The sequence below is a fragment of the Odontomachus brunneus genome, unplaced genomic scaffold (assembly GCF_010583005.1).
Source record: "Odontomachus brunneus isolate Ranch 3 - 2012 unplaced genomic scaffold, Obru_v1 Obru_scaffold_029, whole genome shotgun sequence".
In the NCBI taxonomy this organism is placed as follows: domain Eukaryota; kingdom Metazoa; phylum Arthropoda; class Insecta; order Hymenoptera; family Formicidae; genus Odontomachus; species Odontomachus brunneus.
In genome coordinates this window covers 285,971-307,169 of record NW_022639479.1, presented here as the reverse complement: position 1 = coordinate 307,169, position 21,199 = coordinate 285,971, and the positions used below count along the sequence as shown (strand labels likewise).

The 21,199-nt window shown below is 34.9% G+C and overlaps 3 protein-coding genes across 8 annotated transcripts in view; all 3 read left to right on the top strand.

Annotated features, from left to right (window-relative positions):
• Nucleotides 1–1,110, top strand: part of LOC116843067 — a 56,002-nt gene extending 54,892 nt beyond the window's left edge. Inside the window, exon 11 of the mRNA XM_032813093.1 lies at nt 521–1,110. The gene's annotated coding sequence lies outside the window, so the exon portion shown is untranslated. The remainder of the gene's footprint in view (nt 1–520) is intronic.
• A 1,786-nt stretch (nt 1,111–2,896) lies between these two features.
• On the top strand, nt 2,897–14,207 carry LOC116843069 (L-threonine ammonia-lyase-like). 2 transcript variants are annotated; one of them, XR_004377834.1, is made up of 7 exons: nt 2,897–3,068; nt 3,679–3,801; nt 3,974–4,329; nt 7,471–7,633; nt 7,781–8,073; nt 9,662–12,873; nt 12,976–14,207. XR_004377834.1 is itself a non-coding variant. In XM_032813096.1 (6 exons), exons 1-6 carry the CDS (start codon nt 2,964–2,966, stop codon nt 10,032–10,034), a joined length of 1,413 nt encoding a protein of 470 aa, XP_032668987.1. In that variant the 5' UTR covers nt 2,897–2,963; the 3' UTR covers nt 10,035–14,207. The 2 variants fall into 2 exon arrangements, 1 of the variants encoding a protein (XP_032668987.1); XM_032813096.1 differs by having other exon boundaries at nt 9,662–14,207.
• A 531-nt stretch (nt 14,208–14,738) lies between these two features.
• Nucleotides 14,739–21,189, top strand: LOC116843074. Of its 5 annotated transcripts, none has more exons than XM_032813107.1 (5): nt 14,739–15,233; nt 15,392–15,681; nt 16,280–16,608; nt 18,217–19,493; nt 19,636–21,189. In XM_032813107.1, exon 5 carries the CDS (start codon nt 19,679–19,681, stop codon nt 20,672–20,674), a length of 996 nt encoding a protein of 331 aa, XP_032668998.1. In that variant the 5' UTR covers nt 14,739–15,233; nt 15,392–15,681; nt 16,280–16,608; nt 18,217–19,493; nt 19,636–19,678; the 3' UTR covers nt 20,675–21,189. The 5 variants fall into 5 exon arrangements, with proteins under 5 accessions (XP_032668998.1, XP_032668997.1, XP_032668994.1 ...); XM_032813106.1 differs by having other exon boundaries at nt 19,596–21,189; XM_032813104.1 differs by having other exon boundaries at nt 14,748–14,787; nt 15,071–15,233; nt 18,217–21,189.
• The last annotated feature ends 10 nt before the right edge of the window (nt 21,190–21,199 follow it).

Sequence of the window (21,199 nt, the reverse complement as noted above, 5' to 3'; positions counted from 1 at the left end):
TATTTTCAAAAAATAGGGTGCCAGGTCAAAAACATTTTTTTCATTTTTTGGACTTATAAGTCAACTTACGGACTTGTCCTTTTGGAACAATGTTCGGAACAACTAGAACAATCTATTGCGGTATCAGAATGTTCGATTTTCGAAAAGTGCCAGCTCAAAAATCATTTTTTTGTTTTATTCGAAAACCGTTTTGAATGAAGCAATATCACTTTGGAACAATGTGGTACAAAGTCAGAACAATCTGGAACAACTTTTAAAATTATAAATTTCAAAAAGTGGGGTGCCAACTTCATACACTCGTTAACCTATCGCCTAAAGAAAAGTATATTGTGCTCCAGTGTGAATACACACAGTGTTTTGAAATTCGTGAGATTAATTGATACAACATGTTTCTGAGCTCAAGTAGAGTCGAAATTCAAATGGAGACGAAGGATTTTGTCTCAAGCTTTTTAAGCTCCATGTGAACTTAGAAAGCCGTTGGATCAATTAAACCGCCTTACGCGAAACGATTGTTGTGTAGTTGTAAAGTCAGCGCTTAATAATTAATGAAGCATAAGGCCATGATTCGCGATATGATGTTTAATAGTAATTAAAGGAAAATCGTAGTGTTTCACATTGAAAATAAACTCACATCTCTGAGCTCATCCTCATGTTTGAGCACATTCTCGGCTACATACGTGGCAATTCAAACAGCAAACAGCAAACTCTGAGAAAAAAAGGAGAAAAGAAGTTTCTCTCTCTCTCTTTCTATTATGTCACACTTGCAGTGTATGTGAGTATCGCATATATCATTTCAGAGGCATTAGATTTAAAATCGAATTTCACGACAACAATAAAAAAGATAACAATAATTAAAAATTTATGATGACTTCTCTCAATGAAGGAAGATTATATCAGAAGAGCGGCACGCGGGAAATGTTCGAGCTTGTCTTTCTAAAGCTTCCCTTCTCTCTCTTTCCCTCTCATAAACACAAATGCATGAGCCATCCAATAAGGTGCCTAAATTGTTGAGAAAACGCGGCGAGCGCGTGATAACGCGCATCGTCATCAAAAACGCAGAGGTCAGGTTGACCACGAAGAGACGATGCGCATGCTGATAATTGGAATCGCCAGGAAGCGAATCTAGGCGTTTCTAAGCTGCCTTTTCTTCTGCTCATCGATAAAGGCAAGTCCGACGTACACACACATACACACACATACACACGTGTGGCACGTTCTGAAAACTGCTGGCACGTGCCCCGCGCTCTGCTTGTCGTATTTGCCTTTGATGCTGATGCAAGCATAACGATGCTCGTTTACACTCGCGCACGTAGTACGCGGCACAGATAACAACGCTATCGTGGCTGGCAAAAAGGTACGCGCGACAGAAGTACGCGCTGCCGATGACGACTATCGTGAATTTATGCATACGTCGGAGGTAGGTCACACTGTTTCCCATCTACCACCTGCGTTTCTTGATCGAAGATCAAATAGAATCAGACCGGATCTCGCATTCTTTCGAGACAGGATTATCTGCTATGTTTCGTGATGAGACTAGTTACTATCGTTAAATATGTACCAGTCGTCGCTATAGGTCATTATCAAAGACGAGAGTTGGCGGGTTATCAGTTTCGTGTCACGAGCGAAGCGAGCAGGTTCTCATGTACCACTTCTTCTTTTGATCGCGGATATCTGTATCGGATTGAACCGCAGTGTGTCGCATAATTTGTTGTCTGTCAGTTTAAACGGAACTACATCACGTATAACGGAGAATCGGTCTTGAGTTCGAGTGCGATTATGGTTTGTTTTTCTTTTTTTACTTTTTTAGTTTAATTTTCTTATCGATCGATCGTCGTTACAAAGTTCAATTTTTCTTACGCTACGTGGCATTGCATCCGTGACAATCTGTATACAAGCCGAGATATATGCTTTAATATCTGGCATAAAACTATTTATGATTTGTCAGTTATTCGTATCGTGTCGACATTTTTGTGAATTCTGACTATGATTGTTTAAAAAAGTAGTTCGACCGGTAGAAAATTCTCTTCTTTTCACCTATAAAATTACTTTCTTTAGTTTTACACGAGAAGTCGGCTACCTTTTATGATAGAGACATACAAATGCTGCCAAAACATCGGCAAAAGATAACAGAAAACTATGAGGATTATTTGTAGAGTGAATAAATAGTTTACTGATATTTAATTTTTAATAAAATTACATTACCTATTTTTCTATTATGGAATCCATCAAAATTTTTATACTCATCCAATACTTCGAAGACAAAGACTATGTTCCGGATTTCTTACTTAAATTGTTATGTATAGAGTCCGGGCCGTGCCGACGTGAGAGTGAAGATTCGATGTGCAATAATATATGAAAAATCAGAAGAAGGAGAATTTGGGTTTTTTTCATCATTGTTGTCACATGGCTTGTGACGTCAGGAACGAGAAGTTACGTGGGATTTAATCCCGCGCTGAATAGAAATTATATGTTGAAACAAATTCATATTTTTCTATGCCGCATCGCATTTGTGTTTGATAGTATAAACCGGTAAAATATACTCAATGTTCTCTTTTTAGGTTCGTATATTAATAAGTTTGTAAATTTTGATGAATCGTGCAGAAATTGTTTTTACTGGAAATGTAGGATATGTGTATATTAAATTATATGTACATTTATTAAGGCGGGGGATACTAAGGCAGCAGAAAAGATTTTTCACTGTGCTCTATCAATTTTTACTATCGAGCGCTACGACAATGGCAGGTATCGATGAGCATTCCGCCGACGCGAACACGCTTCTAATATTCACGCGAACTCGTCCAGCAGTCTCGTGTCGAAAGAGGGTTCGAAGGTCGGCTCGATAATGACTAATGGGACGATGTTCATGTCCCGTCGATGCAATAAATACGTTCGACAGGAGAAATGTGCAGACGTTTCGTGTTTCGCGTGTCGTGCGTCCAGCTAATCGCGCTCCGAATTCCGCTATGAGAGACTTGAACAAGAAACCCAGTTTCCAGAGTGTGTTTGCGCCCGGAAAGTTCGAATCGCAGCTGATGGACGTCGATCACACGCCAACACCGATGGTCGATGTAACTATTATTGTTAATTCGCGCTTTAATCTTTAACGTTAATCTCGCGTAGTGTTAAACAATACCTCTTTTGACTCTCAACGACGAGAATAATCTCTGATAGCAAAGAAACGAAAGTACAATCCACGCAAGTGAATATCAAGTATTCAAAATATGCGAATCGCATGGTATAAGAAAACAGTGCAAAAGTTATCTCGATCAGGAATATGAAATAAATATAAAAAATACAAGAGATATAACAATTGTAAGAAATACAAAAGTAAACTTACAAAAAAAAACTCTACCAATAGTTCTCATAATTATACAGCTGAATGCTTTCGTAAAATATTCCGTTAGATTTAAAATATCTCAACACTTACATGTTTCATTATCAAACAATGTATATTAGACAATCGACTGTCAATGTAGAACATTCATGTCGACAGTCACACAGATAGTCACATTCCATCGTATGGCGATTAAAATTTTTTATATGAATCTTATAATTTTCAGCTAATAATTTTATAACTTCGTATCTTAACGTCTCGTAGAAAGAAAATTGTGATTAAATAATTAGTTTAAAATCGAGTGAGACAAATTGTGGTTGTTGCATGCACTTTTGGTATTGTAGGATGAAGGAATGGAACTGATCGACCCTTTCTGCATGAAGGATAAGCCGCAAAAAGTTAGGTTTGAGGACATCATGTTGGCAGCGATCAAGATAAAATCCGGAATTATCAGAACACCATGTGTGGTAAGAATATTTAAGTTTCAATTCTTTGCTCATACAGTTCAGTGCAGTCGACAAATTTAACCTTAAGCTATGCAAAAAAAGAAAAATAAAAAACTCAAAATCACACGATGGAATCCAATATGGGTTTCTATGATCATTAAATCCTAGGATTAAGACTAGTTAAATTATTTAGAAATCACGCTTGTCGGACACCGGTATGGACCTTTACATGAAGAAAGACTTCCTTCAAATTACCGGTAGTTTCAAGGAACGCGGTGCCCGAAATGCTCTGCTGTACCTCAACGACGAGCAGAAGCGTACAGGTGTGATATCGGCCTCCTTGGGCAATCACGCCCTGGCTCTTTGCTATCACGGAAAAGAGTTGCAGATACCTGTGACGGTGGTGATGCCGGTGGTAGCTCCGATAATGAAGATTACGGCGTGTCGGCAGTACGGTGCGAACGTGATTGTCGATGGCAACGACATGGGAGAGGCCAAGAAAATCGCTTTGACACAGGCAAAGGAGAAGGGCTTAGTCTATATCAATGGGTGAGTAAATAATACCTCTAAAAGAGCAAGTAATAGTGTCTATCTAACTAATACCTTATAAATAAGTAAAAAATATTTTTAACGAATTCTCTTTTCCTATTTTTGCCTACGATAAATTCAATTTGAATTTATCCGCAAAAATTAGCGGCTCTTTTTAGGAAAGGTCTGAATACCATGCCCGGCAGTTTTTATAAACTTTAGATATAATGTCGAGCAACCAAAAGAAAAATATTTATTTTTTTTTTATAAGTGTCTTCTTGTACGATTTGAGAGTTGAAACAATCTCGCGGAGCTCATTTCATATATCTGATAATGAATATATAGATAATAGGATTATATTTCTTAAAAAAATTCTTAAAAATAATATTCGACTTATTGTTTAATATTTTAAAACTCTATTATTGTTATACATTGTATTTCTTGTGTTCTTACCGATAAATGATAATATCTACTTATTTTGTGCTTCATATATAGTATATGTCTGTACTAGAAATAGGACATCGAACAGAAATAATCGATTATAAGCTATAACCGGTATCGGTATCGCTCTAGTCTGTACATATTTGTTACATTATATTACGTCAAAATTTATTCGAATTACCTATTCTATTCAAAAACAAATATTTTTGTTTCTGTCCTTTGTATCGGTTACATTTTAAATTGACAACAGAAACCGACCAAGAGACACTCAGGAACATATAAACATTTTATTATTGTCCTTCGAACAATCGTTGCAAGAACATCCATACAACGAGATTGAAAGAATCTTATTATTGAGATTCAGTTCGCGGATTTCTCACATTATTTCTTGTGATATTATATAGAAAGTACTCAGAAACTTCATCGAACGGTCGCATCGATATGAACCCAAACACACAAGTATTTAAATATAATGGAGCACGAAGAGCTGAATATTATAATCAATTTTTCAATCCAAATATTTGTCATGTCTGCAAAGCAGTAGACCAAGGTAATTTGATACTATGTGATGAGTGCTGCTTGATTTCTTATTGCAACAACAATCATAAAATGCTACACTACAAAGAACACGCGCATATTTGCAAAATTGTAGCACAGATTTTGGAAATAAAACCGCAAAATGACACGCGCAGATACGGCAGCTGGCAAATATGGTTCGTAAAAAGAAAAATTATTATGGAATCAGCTGAAGAGACTTTTGGCAGTTCAATAGAGATGTACGTGAAACAGATGATCATGTGGTCAAAAACATGCGCTATTTGTTATCAACAGGCCGAACTACGAGCTTGTCAAAAATGCTTTTCCGCTAATTTTTGCAATGAACACGCAGAAGCTTTTCGCAAGAAACATGATGGAAACACGTGCGAACTATTGACGCGTTTGCTGAATATAAATATCGAAACTATTTCTGGCACAATGACTGATATATCGTATGAATTTCTTTCGAGGGTAAAACGAGATACACGTGTAAACGAGATGCTCGAATTTTACATGGAATGTGTATTAATATCAAGAGACGATGTAAATTGGCTTGCAAAGGATTATGTCTTGTCTGATTACCTTTCAGGACCATTATCAATTTACTATGAATTCGAAAAGATATATAGCAATAAGATTTGTAATGTTTTACACCAACAATTTGTTCTTATTCATATTATAGCCGCAAACTCTGTGGATAGACATAGTTTACCGGCTTGGGAAGTTTTGTTACACCTTGTACCGGAAATGCTTGAACTAAGAATTATAATGATAGGACCAGAATTACAGACGGAAAATTATGAACATAATATTTGTAATGATTGCCAAAACGTAGGAAAAAGAATGACATTTTATCCTATTTGTATGTTATACCATGATTATATACAAACAATTAAAAGTTATCAGATACCAGATTTGATCGTAGGATTTGAAGCGAAACTTGATGAGTCGCAGACATGGTCCGAATCTATAAAAGTAATACGGAATTGCGATTGTCCATTAATTTTAGGCGCTACATGCCAAGAGAAAGCGGATAATAACATGATTGCTATTGAAAATATCCTAAATATAAAGTTAGAACCTATTCTTAATCACAAAAATTATTTCGCTGGTCTTGCACCACACAAAGACTTAATGTCTGGTATTATACGTTTTCGTAATCAATATTTACTTATGTACACTAATTTAGAAAATTTTGACAATATTGATGATGATGATGATGATAATGATGATGCACAAATGGGCCCTCTCCCGGGCCATCTCCCGGCTCTGGAAGGCAGCAGCTCATCGTAAAGAGGATATGAATTAAAATGTTGGTTATTGTAAATTATTTATAAATATTTCAAATAAAGATTATACTTCCTAAATGACAGTTACATTATTTTTTACTGGAAAATTAAAAATTATAATTTAATTTTTCGTCGAGCACCGGTAAGATTTATTTATCGTAAGTGCTTCGAATATTACAGATCACACAAGAAGGCATTTGAATATCAATTTTAATGAATATATAACATTACTTCCCGCTGTACATTTCAAATCTTTTTGTTCGCGATATTCTTCTTGTTATCGGATATTCGATATTTGTTACGTATCCAATTAAAATTCGAATCGTCAAGAATTTCTGGGAAACGCAGAGATATTTGTAAACACTCGATCAGTATATCCTTCTCATGAGTAAAGTATTTAATGCACATATTAATGTACACACACACACACACACACACACTCATATATATAACCACATAGTGATATATGACAGTCATATAATAACATTTATGTAGGCAGTGATAATTAATTAAAGTAACGCATTAAGTAGCCAAATATTTTTGAAATATCTTTCTCGCAATTTTTTAAGGTTTATTCGCTTACAACGATTATTAGATATATGGAGCTAAATTTTAGAGGTAAGTACTTACTAGTAAACATATAAGAAAACACTTGTAGAGATGTACATATCTTGTATTTTTATTTTTTTATAATGTATCCAAAACGTTTATTAAAATCAGGGAGAGACATTTTTTTTAGACTTTCTCTTGCAAGGAAGGTGATCGTTATAATTATAATTATAGCGATAATTATCGGTCGATCAGTATTTTTCTTTATTTTGGTGAATTTTCATCTCATAATTGACGATAATTGTAAGACGCTTTTCTCTTTAGTGTTTCTTTTTGTTTTAAATAGATATGATCATCCACATATTATAGCTGGTCAAGGAACTCTCGGCTTAGAGATCGTCGAGCAAGTGCCAGACATCGACGCTGTAGTGGTTCCCGTCGGTGGCGCTGGATTAATAGCGGGTGTTGCGATAGCTGTTAAAACAATTCATCCGAATTGCATGATTATTGTAAGTCCATGGTTTTGTTCTCCTTCTTCTTCTTGATTATGAATTTACTATATTAAGTCGCTTTTTCGTGTCAAACTCGAGTATTTCAAGGAACGATTCTTGTTGCCTGAAATGAATACATTAGTAATGAACGTTCTTGAACTTTAGGGGGTCGAGTCGGAAAGGTGCGCGAGTTATTACGCGGCGCGCGAAGCCGGTAAACCAACGTACACCCCCATACAGTCTACTCTCGCCGATGGATTGGCCGTTCCCATGGTGGGATATAATGCGTTTGCCACCGTGGATTCGTTGATCGATAAAATGGTCATAGTAAAAGAAGAATGGATTGCGATCGCGATCTTGAAGCTGGTCGAGAACGAGAAATGCGTTGTCGAGGGAGCAGGAGCGACAGGTTTAGCAGCGGTCTTGGCTGGTCAGCTCGACGAACTCAAGGGAAAAAAGTGAGTTGAAAAAGGTGACTTTCAATGTCACTTTCTTCGAGATCGTTTCATTAGTAATTGGTGTTGTAAATTAATTAGAATGATGTGATCGCGAATTAAGTTACACGAGTATTCGATTTTTAAGTAACGTGTGAGTTTTCGCCTCTGCGAATACTCACACGTTTGTGAGTGAAGATTTTCATCTGATTAAGAATAATTTTGCTAAATATTTAGATGAATATCGAAAACAAGAAAATATTTCGCTATCATGACATAACGAGAATTTGTGTCAGGTGAGATTCACACGTTAATTCAGCGTGACGGTTAACATACACGCACGCACACACACACACACATATATGTCAAATAAATTGTATATGTGTAATTTATACGTGGAATCTTTTTTGGAAATTACTCTCTTCAAATTTAATTAGTTTATTTAAAGAAAAAACATAATATTTGTTACGTCCCGTAAGGCCTCACGTATCTTGCGTAAAGATTGATTATTTATCCGATCGGGTAATAAAAGTTAAGTACACAAAAGGAACACGTAGATCTCGAGTCTTACGAAAGAATAATGAATCATACCAGCTACAATTACGCATGTCCATATATAGCCTGATCGAATATTTCCCGAATTACTATTTTTTTCCCACCAATCCGAGCCTCCTTCTTGTTACTAAGCAAGATATTTCCAACGAATCCGGTAACCGCCATCCCCGAAATTTCCCATTTTCCGAAACTATAAAAAGTCCGATCCGTATGACTTCGACGCGTACTGTCATTACGATGTCCAGGAGTATTACTTCTGTATGCATTAGTTCATTATCATTACGACGTCTATAGCTACCACTACGAGTATCACTTCTGTAATTATTATCATTACTACCTACTACGACTATCATCTCAAGAATCAGAATCGAAGGAAGCAACTATCTCAGGAGATCCAGAACCATCCATTTCTCTCCTCGTACACACTAACAGTAAGTGTTTTACTAACTGTAACTGTTTTAATATCCGGTTTTCCGTGTCTCAGTTTCAAATAACTCCGGACAGACATATCTTTACTTCGTCGAAAACTCAATTGCAATAATTCCGGTGGACATTAATTATCGTCCAGAATTCTGAAATCGGTATGTCCTCCAATAATCCTGAACACTAACGCTCATCCTCACCCGTTACACTCTCACACATACTCATACACACACACACTAGCACATTGTAAATATAAATAAATCGTATGTAATTTTCTTTTATAAAGAAATATTAATTTCTTTTGTTTGCCCGTCCTCACCTATTATCGCTCAAGGTCCAGTCCCGAGTAAAGAGATTCAGTTCTCTGACATAAAATCGGACCGCTCGCCGTACGTCGTCGGGCTAGTAAAGTGATCCTTCTGGTCGTTCACTAGCTCTTCGACCTATAAGTACAGGTGAGGCTTTCTTTATGTTGCGTTCTCCTACAGGACGTAACATATTGAAACATAATGATATATATATAGGTCAATGTAATTATTTGTTTTTGGGAAATAAATATCTCCCAAAATTGAAAGCGCAGCGCGCAACGTTGGATTTGTAATTGGCGATGTAATATTGTAATTCTGCTTATCAGAGTGGCGTTACTATTGTGCGGCGGCAACATCGACACGACCGTTTTGGGCAGGTGCCTGGAGCGTGGATTAGCAACAGAGGGCCGCCTCTTGAAATTCACGGTGACAGTCTCGGACCGTCCAGGTGGTATTGCTGAGCTCTGCAGGACACTGGCGAGTATCGGCGTCTCTATAAAGGACATCATGCATGAGCGGGCTTGGATAATGTCCGACATATTTAGCGTAGATGTTAAGGTTGTCTGCGAGACCAGGAATCGGGAGCACGCCGAACAACTCAAGAACCTACTCCATCAGAATTATTACAAAGTCGTTTTCGGCAGCGATAATACCTGTACGCTGTCGTCAAATATGAATAGTAAACAGGAATTGAAATAAATAAAGATATTTTCCAGTGGGTGTTTTGCGTCGGGCGTTATCGTCGATTGAATCTTTTAAGATTCTATAATTTTTAATTATGATATCTTTTCGTAGGATACCTTGTATCAGATATTTTAACACAAATGATTAAAACAGAATATCTCGCATAATACGAGTTACATTCAGCCATTAGTGACTATGTGGACGAATAATTTACGTAAGATGCATGTTAAAATTCAGTAGTAAAAATCTTTTTTAGGATACTTTATCTTCTCGTCGCCAGCTGCCAATTTTTCATCTTGTAAATAAAGATATTTAATCGTTAAGTGGTTAAATACGTTTTAACATGCAGCATGATAAAAAGTTAGCGATTTCGAAGACAAATTTTCAATAGCAGTTTAAACTTGGATTCAAGTTTAAACTCTATTCTAATAATAAGTTTTGTTTAAATAGGGTTTATGTTGAAGCCTAAGTTTAAATTATCATAGAAAAATTCATTTAAAAGCATTTTCGGTCCTCGAAAATGCTTTCTCTTTTCATTTTTCTCTATTAACCTTAAATATATCTAATATGCATGTTCTTGAAGTCGAGTGTCGTCTCTTGTTTCAAATACATGTCCGTCTTTGAAAAACGATGGATGATTGGCGTGATTCACAAGTGCACAAGACATTTGATTCAAATGAACTTGTTTTCCTTTTGACACTCAAGTCGGAAAGACATGTGGCTAAGAGACGACACTCGACTTTAAGAACATGAGTATTAGACGTATTTAACGTTAATAGAGAAAAATGAGAAGATACTTCGAAGTAGAATAAACATAAAAAGTTGAATTTGATTAAGTAAGTAGAAATTGGTCTTCAACACTTTCCTATTTTGTCTTACCGTTAACATTTCCCTGTTTCAACATTAACGCAACTGATTTGCAGATTATTGCTAAGGAAAGTTGACGATAATTGTAGAAACAAGTTAGATGTATATAACGTGTTATAAATTGGGTAATATCAAAACACGTTATTTGAATCGAAAAATGTTATTTAACATTTGTTACGATTTGTTGTCACGATTAATTTGAAAACCCTCGTTTGCATGTAGACTACGCTATATTTTTATATGATAGTCTAGAAACAGATTTCGAGTTTATATAGATATAGAAAGGAAGAAAGAAAAATTTATTGCTGTTAATGTACGTGACGCTTGTCTCTTGAAGGAAATCGGTGTGGCATACATATGTGACGGTCATAGCAAGCGTGTTGATTAATTTATTAGAGTACTAGGAAATACCGTATATACATGTGACTTCGCCAATGGTCAAGCGCGGCTGTGAGAAACTTTCACATACCGTTCATTTTTTCTATGTTTTACTAGCAGTTGTTGTAATTATGGTTTGCAACGTCTGTTAGGGAACGTGAAATAACGCGAAACGATTGTCTGGCTGTTCTTAATAAATCTCAAATCGTGACTATCAAATCACACGATTGAATCCAATATGGGTTTTTATGATCATTAGAACCTAGGATTAAGATTAGTTAAATTATTTAGACATTACGCCTGTCGGTATGGGCCTTTACATTAAGAAAGACTTTCTTCAAATTACAGTAGTTTCAAGGAATATGGTACCTGAAACGCTCTACTGCACATCAACGACGAGCAGAAGCGTACAGGTGTAATATCGGTCTCCTTGGGCAATCACGCTCTGGTTCGATGCTATCACAGAAAAGAATTGCAGATACCTGTGACGGTGGTGATGTCGGTGATAGCTCCGATAATGAAGATTACGGCGTGTCGGCAGTACGGTCGGCGGTGCGAACATGATTGTCAATGGCAACGACATGGGAGAGGCAATCGCTTTGACACAGGCAAAGGAGAAGGGTTTAGTCTATATCAATGGATGAGTAAATAATACCTCTAAAAGAGCAAGTAATAGTGTCTATCTAACTTATAACTTAAAAATATTTTTCATGAATTCTCTTTTCCTGTTTCTGACTACGATAAATTAAATTTGAATCCACAAAAATTAGCGGCTCTATTCAGGACACGATGCTCGGCAGTTTATATAAAATTTAGATATAATGTCGAGCAGCTAAAAGTGAGAAAAATATATATTTTTTTTTATAAGTGTTTTCTTATACAATTTGAGGGTGGAAGCAATCTCGCGGAGCTCATTTCATATATCTGATAATGAATATAAAGATAATGAGAATATATTTCTTTAAAAAAATCTTAAAAATAATATTTGACTTATTGTTTAATATTTTAAATCTCTCTTATTGTTATACATTGTGTTTCTTGTGTTCCTGTCGGTAAATGGTAATATCTACTCATTTTATGCTTCATATATAGTATATATCTGTACTAGAGATGGGACATCGAACAGAAATATTTGATTATAAGCTATAATCGGTATCGGTATCGCTCATCTCTAGTCTGTACAAATTTGTTACATTATATTACGTGTTTCTCTATATGTTCAAAATTTATTCGAATTACCTATTCTATTTGAAAACAAATATTTTTGTTTTTGTCCCTTGTATCGGTTACATTTTAAATTGACAAGAGAAATCGACCAAGAGACACTCAGGAACATATAAACATTTTATTATTGTCCTTCGAACAATCGTTGCAAGAACATCCATACAACGAGAATTGAAAGAATCTTATTATTGAGATTCAGTTCACGGATTTCTCACATTATTTCTTGTGATATTATACAGAAACTACTCAGAAACTTCATCGAACGGTCGCATCGATATGAACCCAAACACACAAGTATTTAAATATAATGGAGCACGAAGAGCTGAATATTATAATCAATTTTTCAATCCAAATATTTGTCATGTCTGCAAAGCAGTAGACCAAGGTAATTTGATACTATGTGATGAGTGCTGCTTGATTTCTTATTGCAACAACAATCATAAAATGCTACACTACAAAGAACACGCGCATATTTGCAAAATTGTAGCACAGATTTTGGAAATAAAACCGCAAAATGACACTCGCAGATACGACAGCTGGCAAATATGGTTCGTAAAAAGAAAAATTATTATGGCATCAGCCGAAGAGACTTTTGGCAGTCCAATAGAGATGTACGTGAAACAGATGATCATGTGGTCAAAAACATGCGCTATTTGTTATCAACAGGCCGAACTACGAGCTTGTCAAAAATGCTTTTCCGCTAATTTTTGCAATGAACACGCAGAAGCTTTTCGCAAGAAACATGATGGATACACGTGCGAACTATTGACGCGTTTGCTGAATATAAATATCGAAACTATTTCTGGCACAATGACTGATATATCGTATGAATTTCTTTCGAGGGTAAAACGAGGTACACGTGTAAAGGAGATGCTCGAATTTTACATGGAATGTGTATTAATATCAAGAGACGATGTAAATTGGCTTGCAAAGGATTATGTCTTGTCTGATTACCTTTCAGGACCATTGTCAATTTACTATGAATTCGAAAAGATATATAGCAATAAGACTTGTAATGTTTTACATCAGCAATTTGTTCTTATTCATATTATAGCCGCAAACTCTGTGGATAGACATAGTTTACCGGCTTGGGAAGTTTTGTTACACCTTATATCGGAAATGCGTGAACTAAGAATTATAATGATAGGACCAGAATTACATACGGAAAATTATGGTCATAATATTTGTAATGACTGCCAAAAGAATGGAAAAAAAATAAAATTTTATCTTATTCGTATGTTATATCATGATTATGTACAAACGAATAAAAGTTATCAGATACCAGATTTAATCGTAGGATTTGAGGCGAAACTTGATAAAACACAGACATGGTCCGAATCTATAAAAGTAATACGGAATTGCGTTTGTCCATTAATTTTAGGCGCAAAATGCCAAGAGGAAGTTAATAATGACATGATTGCTATTGAAAATGCACTAAATATAACTGTAGAACCTATTGTTAACAAAAATTATTTCGCTGGTCTTGCACCACACAAAGACTTACTGTCTGGTATTATACGTTTTCGTAATCAATATTTAAGTACATACAAAAATTTAGTAGGTTTAGACAGTAGTGATGATAATGATCTTGAACAAAAGCTATTAATTCCCGGTCCTAGCTGCTAGGGCCAGCAGTTCATTGTAAAAAGGATATGAATTAAAATGTTTGTAATTGTAAATTAATTATAAATTTCTCAAATAAACATTATACTTCCTTAATGACTGTTACATTGCTTTTAATGGAAAATTAAAAATTATAATTTAATTCTTCGTCGAGCATCAGTAAGATTTATTTACCGTAAGTGCTTCGAATATTAAAGGTCACACAAGATGGCATTTGAATATCAATTTTAAAGAATATATAACATTACTTTCCGCTATACATTTCGGATCTTTTTGTTCGCCATATTCTTCTTGTTATCGGATATTCGATATTTGTTACGTATTCAATTACAATCCGAGTCGTCAAGAATTTCTGAGAAGCGCAGAGACATTTGTAAATACTCGATCAGTATTTCCCTCTCATGAGTAAAGTATTTAATGCTCATATTAATGTACACACACACACACCCATATATATATATATATATATATATATATATATATATATATATATATTATGTAACCATATAGTGATGTATGACAGTTATATAATAACATTTATGTAGGTAGTGATAATTAATTAAAGTAACGCATTAAATAGCCCAACATATTTGAAATATCTTTCTATATATCTCGCAATTTTTTAAGGTTTATTCGCTTACAACGACTATTAGATATATGGAGCTAAATTTAAAGGGTAAGTACTAACTAGTAAACATGTAAGAAAACACTTGTAGAGATGTATATATCTTGTATTTTTATTTTTTTATAATATACCCCAAACGTTTCTTAATATCAGGGAGAAACATTTTTTTTAGACTCTCTTTTGCTAGGAAGGTGATCGTTATAATTATAATTATGATTATAGCGATAATTAACAGACGATCAGTATTTTTCTTTATTTTGGTGAACTTTCGTGTCAAAATTGACGATAATTGTATGACGTTTTTCTCTTTAGTGTTTCTTTCTGTTTTAATTAGATATGATCATTCACATATTATAGCTGGTTAAGGAACTCTCGGCTTAGAGATCGTCGAGCAAGTGCCAGACATCGACGCCGTAGTGGTTCCCGTCGGTGGCGCTGGATTAATAGCAGGTGTTGCGATATCTGTTAAAACAGTTCATCCGAATTGCATGATTATGGTAAGTCCATGGTTTTGTTCTCCAACTTCTTGATTATCGGTTTATTATATTAGGTCGCTTTTTCGTTCGTGCCACGTGTCAAACTCGAGTATTTTAAGGAATGATTCTTGTTGTCTGAGATGAATACATTAGTAACGAACATTTTTGAACTTTAAAAGGTCGAATCGGAAAGGTGCGCGAGTTATTATGCGACGCGCGAAGCCGGTAAACCAACCTACAGCCACATATAGTCTACTTTCGTCGATGGATTGGCCGGTCCCATGGTGTGATATAATGCGTTTGCTACCATGGATTCGTTGATCGATTAAATGGTCATAGTAAAAGAAGAATGGATTGCGATCGCGATCTTGAAGTTGGTCGAGAACGAGAAATGCGTTGTCGAGGGAGCAGGAGCGATAGGTTTAGCAGCGGTATTGGCTGGTCAGCTTGACGAACTCAAGGGAAAGAAGTGAGTTGAAAAAGGTGACTTTCAATGTCACTTTCTTCAAGATCGTTTCATTAGTAATTGATGTTGTAAATTAATTAGAATGATGCGATCGCGCATTAAGTTATACGAGTACTCGATTTTTAAGTAACTCGTGAGTTTTCGCCGAGACGAAATCTCACACGTTTGTGTGTGAGGCTTTCATCTGATTAAGAATAATTTTGCTAAATATTTAGATGAATATCGAAAACAAGAAAATATTTCGCTATCATGACATAACGAGAATTTGTGTCAAGTGAGATTCACACGTTAATTCAGTGTGACAGTTAACACACACACACACACACACAAACACACACACTCTCAAAGCCACAAACACTTATATGTATATATATGTGTCAAGTAAAATGCATATGTGTAATTTATACGTGGAAACTTTTTGGAAATTATTCTCTTCAAATTTAATAAGTTTCTTTAAAGAAGAACATAATATGGAGACATGATATATATAGGTCAATGTAATTATTTGTTTTTGAGAAACAAATATCTCCCAAAATTGAAAGCGCAGCGTGCAACGTTGGATTTGTAATTGGCAATGTAATATTGTAATTCTGTTTATCAGAGTGACGTTACTATTGTACAGCGACAACATCGATACAACCGTTTTGGGCAGGTGCCTGGAGCGTGGATTAGCAATAGAGGGCCGCCTCTTGAAATTCACGGTGACAGTCTTGGATCGTCCAGGTGGTATTGCTGAGATCTGCAGGACTCTGGCGGGTGTCGTCGTCTCCATAAAGGACATCATGCATGAGAGGGCTTAGGTAATGTGCGACATATTTAGCGTGGATTTGAAGGTTGTCTGCGAGACCAGGAATCGGGAGCACGTCGAACATCTCAAGAATCTACTCCATCAGAATTATTACAAAGTCGTTTTTGGCAGCGATAATACCTGTACGCTGTCGTCAAATATGAATAGTAATCAGGAATTGAAATAAATAAAGATATTTTCCAATGAGTGCTTTGTGCCGGGCGTTATCTTCGACTGATTCTTTTAAGATTCTATAATTTTTAATTATGATATATTTTCGTAGGATACCTTGTATCACGCAGATATTTTAACACAAATGATTTAAACAGAACATCTCGCATAATACGAGTTACATTCAGTCATTAGTGATTATGTGGACAAATAATTTACGTAAGATGCATGTTAAAATTCAGCAGTAAAAGACTTTTTAGGATACTTTATCCTTTCGTCGCTAGCTGCTAATTTTTCATCTTGTAAATAAAGATATTTAATCGTTAAGTGATTAAGTACGTTTTAACATGCATAATGATAAAAAGGTAGCGCTCTCGAAGACAACTTTTCAATAGCAGTTTAAACTTGGATTCAAGTTTAAACTCTATTCTAATAATGAGTTTATTTTGTTTAAATAGAGTTTAAGTTGATGCCTAAGTTTAAATTATCATTGAAAAATCGGTCCTCAAAAATGCTTTCTCTTTTCATTTTTCTCTATTAACCTTAAATATATCTAATATGCATGTTCTTGAAGTCGAGTGTCGTCTCTTGCTTCAAATTCATGTCCGTCTTTGAAAAACGAAAGATGATTGGCGTGAATCACAAGTGCGCAAGACATTTGATTCAAATGAACTTGTTTTCCTTTTGACACTCAAGTCGGAAATACATGTGGCTAAGAGACGACACTCGACTTTAAGAACATGAGTATTAGACGTATTTAACGTTAATAGAGAAAAATGAGAAGATACTTCGAAGTAGAATAAACATAAAAAGTTGAATTTGATTAAGTAAGTAGAAATTGGTCTTCAACACTTTCCTATCTTGTCTTACCGTTATCATTCCTCCGTTTCAACTTTAACGAAAATGTTTTGCAGATTATAGCTTAGGGAAAGTTGATTGTAGAAACGAGTTATATGTATATAACGTGTTGTAAATTGTGTAATATCAAAACACGTTATTTTAATCGAAAAATGTTATTTTACTCTTGTTAATATTTGTTGTCACGATTAATTTAAAAACCCTCGTTTGCATGTAGACTACGCTATATTTTTATACGATAGTCTAGAAACAGATTTCGAGTTTATGTAGATATAGAAAGAAAGGAAGAAAAATTTATTGCTGTTAATGTACGTGACGCTTGTCTCTTGAAGGAAATCGGTGTGTCATACATATGTGATGCTCATAGCAAGCGTGTTGATTAATTTAAGTTATTAGAGTACTAGGAGATACCGTATATACATGTGACTTCTCCAATGGTCAAGCGCGTCTGTGAGAAACCTTCATATACCGTTCCTTTATTCTATGTTTTACTAGCAGTTGTCGTACTAATTCTGGTTTGCAACGTCTGTCAGGGAACGTGAAGTGACGCGAAACGATTGTCCGGCTGTTCTTAATAAATCTCAAATCGTGAATATCAAATCACACGATTGATTCCAATATGGGAATCATTAGAACCTAGGATTAAGATTAGTTAAATTATTTAGACATTACGCCTGTCGGTATCGACCTTTACATTAAGAAAGACTTCCTTCAAATTACAGTAGTTTCAAGGAATATGGTACCTGAAAGGCTCTACTCAACCTCAACGACGAGCAGAAACGTACAAGTGTGATATCGGTCTCCTTGGGCATTCACGCCCTGGTTCGTTCCTATCACAGAAAAGAGTTGCAGATAACTGTGACGGTGGTGACGTCGGTGGTAGCTCCGATAATGAAGATTACGGCGTGTCGGCACTATGGTGCGAACATGATTGTCAATGGCAACGACATGGGAGAGGCCAAGACAATCGCTTTGACACAGGCAAAGGAGAAGGGTTTGGTCTATATCAATGGATGAGTAAATAATACCTCTAAAAGAGCAAGTAATAGTCTATCTAATTTGTAACTTAAAAATATTTTTCATAAATTTTCTTTCCCTATTTCTGACTACGATAAATTCAATTTGAATCCGCAAAAATTAGCGGCTCCATTCAGGACACGATGCTGAGCAGTTTATATAAAATTTAGATATAATGTCGAGCAGATAAAAGTGAGAAAAATATATATATTTTTTTATAAGTGTTTTCTTATACGATTTGAGGGTGGAAGTAATCTCGCGGAGCTCATTTCATATATCTGATAATAAATATAAAGATAATGAGAATATATTTCTTTAAAAAAATCTTAAAAATAATATTCGACTTATTGTTTAATATTTTAAATCTCTCTTATTGTTATACATTGTGTTTCTTGTGTTCCTGCCGGTAAATGTAATATCTACTCATTTTATGCTTCATATATAGTATATATCTGTACTAAAGATGGAACATCGAACAGAAATAATCGATTATAAGCTATAATCGGTATCGATATCGCTCATGTCTAGTCTGAAAATATTTGTTACATTATATTACGTGTTTCTCTATATGTTCAAAATTCATTTGAATTACCTATTCTGTTACCTATTCTATTACCTATTCTAAAAACAAATATTTTTGTTTCTGTCTCTTGTATTGGTTACATTTTAATTTGACAACAGAAACCGACCAAGAGACACTCAAGAACATATAAACATTTTATTATTGTCCTTCGAACAATCGTTGCAAGAACATCCATACAACGAGAATTGAAAGAATCTTATTATTGAGATTCAGTTCACGCATGTTTCGCATTATTTCTTGTGATATTATATAGAAATTACTCAGCAACTTCATCAAACGGTCGCATCGATATGAACTCAAACACACAAGTATTTGAGTATCATGGAGCACGGAGAGCTGAATATTATAATCAGTTTTTCAATCCAAATATTTGTCATGTCTGCAAAGCGGTAGACAAAGGTAATTTTATACTATGTGATGAGTGCTGCTTGATTTCTTATTGCAACTACAATCATAAAATGTTACACTATGAAGAACACGCGCATATTTGCAAAATTGTAGCACAGATTTTGAAAATAAAACCGCAAAATGACACGCGCAGATACGGCAGCTGGCAAATATGGATCGTAAACAGAAGAATTATTATGGAATCAGCCGAAGAGACTTTTGGCAGTCCAATAGAGATGTACGTGAAACAGATGATCATGTGGTCAAAAACATGTGTTATTTGTTATCAACAGGCCAAACTACGAGCTTGTCAAAAATGCTTTTCCGTTAATTTTTGCAATGAACACGCAGAAGCTTTTCGCAAGGAACATGATGGAAACACGTGCGAGCTATTGACGCTATTGCTGAATATAAATATCGAAACTATTTCTGGCATAATGACTGATATATCGTATGAATTTCTTTCGAGTGTAAAACGAGATACACGTGTAAACGAGATGCTCGAATTTTACATGAAATGTGTATTAATATCAAGAGACGACGTAAATTGTCTTATAAAGGATTATGTCTTGTCTGATTACCTTTCAGGACCATTGTCAATCTACTATGAATTCGAAAAGATATATGGCGATAAGAATTTTAATGTTTTACGTCAGCAATTAGTTGTTATTCATATTATAGCCGCAAACTCTGTGGATAGACATGGTTTACCGGCTTGGGAAGTTTTGTTACACCTTATACCGGAAATGCGTGAACTAAGAATTATAATGATAGGACCAGAATTACGGACGGAAAATTATGGTCATAATATTTGTAATGACTGCCAGAACAAAGGAAAAAAAATGAAATTTTATCCTATTTGTATGTTATACCATGATTATATACAAACGAGTAAAAGTCATCAGATACCAGATTTGATCGTAGGATTTGAAGCAAAACTTGATAAAACACAGACATGGTCCGAATCTATAAAAGTAATACGGAATTGTCTTTGTCCATTAATTTTAGGTGCTAAATGCCAAGAAGAAGTTGATAATGACATGCTTGCTATTGAACATGCCCTAAATGTAATTGTAGAACCTATTGTTAACAAAAATTATTTCGCTGCTTTTGCACCACACAAAGACTTAATGTCTAACATTATACGTTTTCGTAATCAATATTTAAGTACATACAAAAATTTAGTAGATTAGACAGTAATAATGATAATAATCTTGAACAAATGCTATCAATTCCCAGCTTTTCTAGATGCTAGGGCCAGTAGCTCATTGTAAAGAGGATATGAATTAAAATATTTGTTATTGTAAATTAATTATAAATATTTCTATTAATTAATTATAAATAAAGATTATACTCCCTTAATAATGACAGTTACATTGCTTTCAATGGAAAATTAAAAATTATAATTTAATTTTTCGTCGAGCATCTGTAAGATTTATTTATCGTAAGTGCTTCGAATATTAAAGGTCACAAGGAAGCATTTGAATATCAATTTTAAAGAATATATAACATTACGCTTCGCTGTACATTTCAGATCTTTTTGTTCGCGATATTCTTTTTGTTTTCGGGTATTCGATATTTGTTATATATCCCATTACAATTCGAGTCGTCAAGAATTTCTGAGAAGCGCAGAGATATTTGTAAACACTCGATTAGTATATCCTTCTAATGATGAAAATATTTAATGCACATATTAATGTACACATACACACACATCC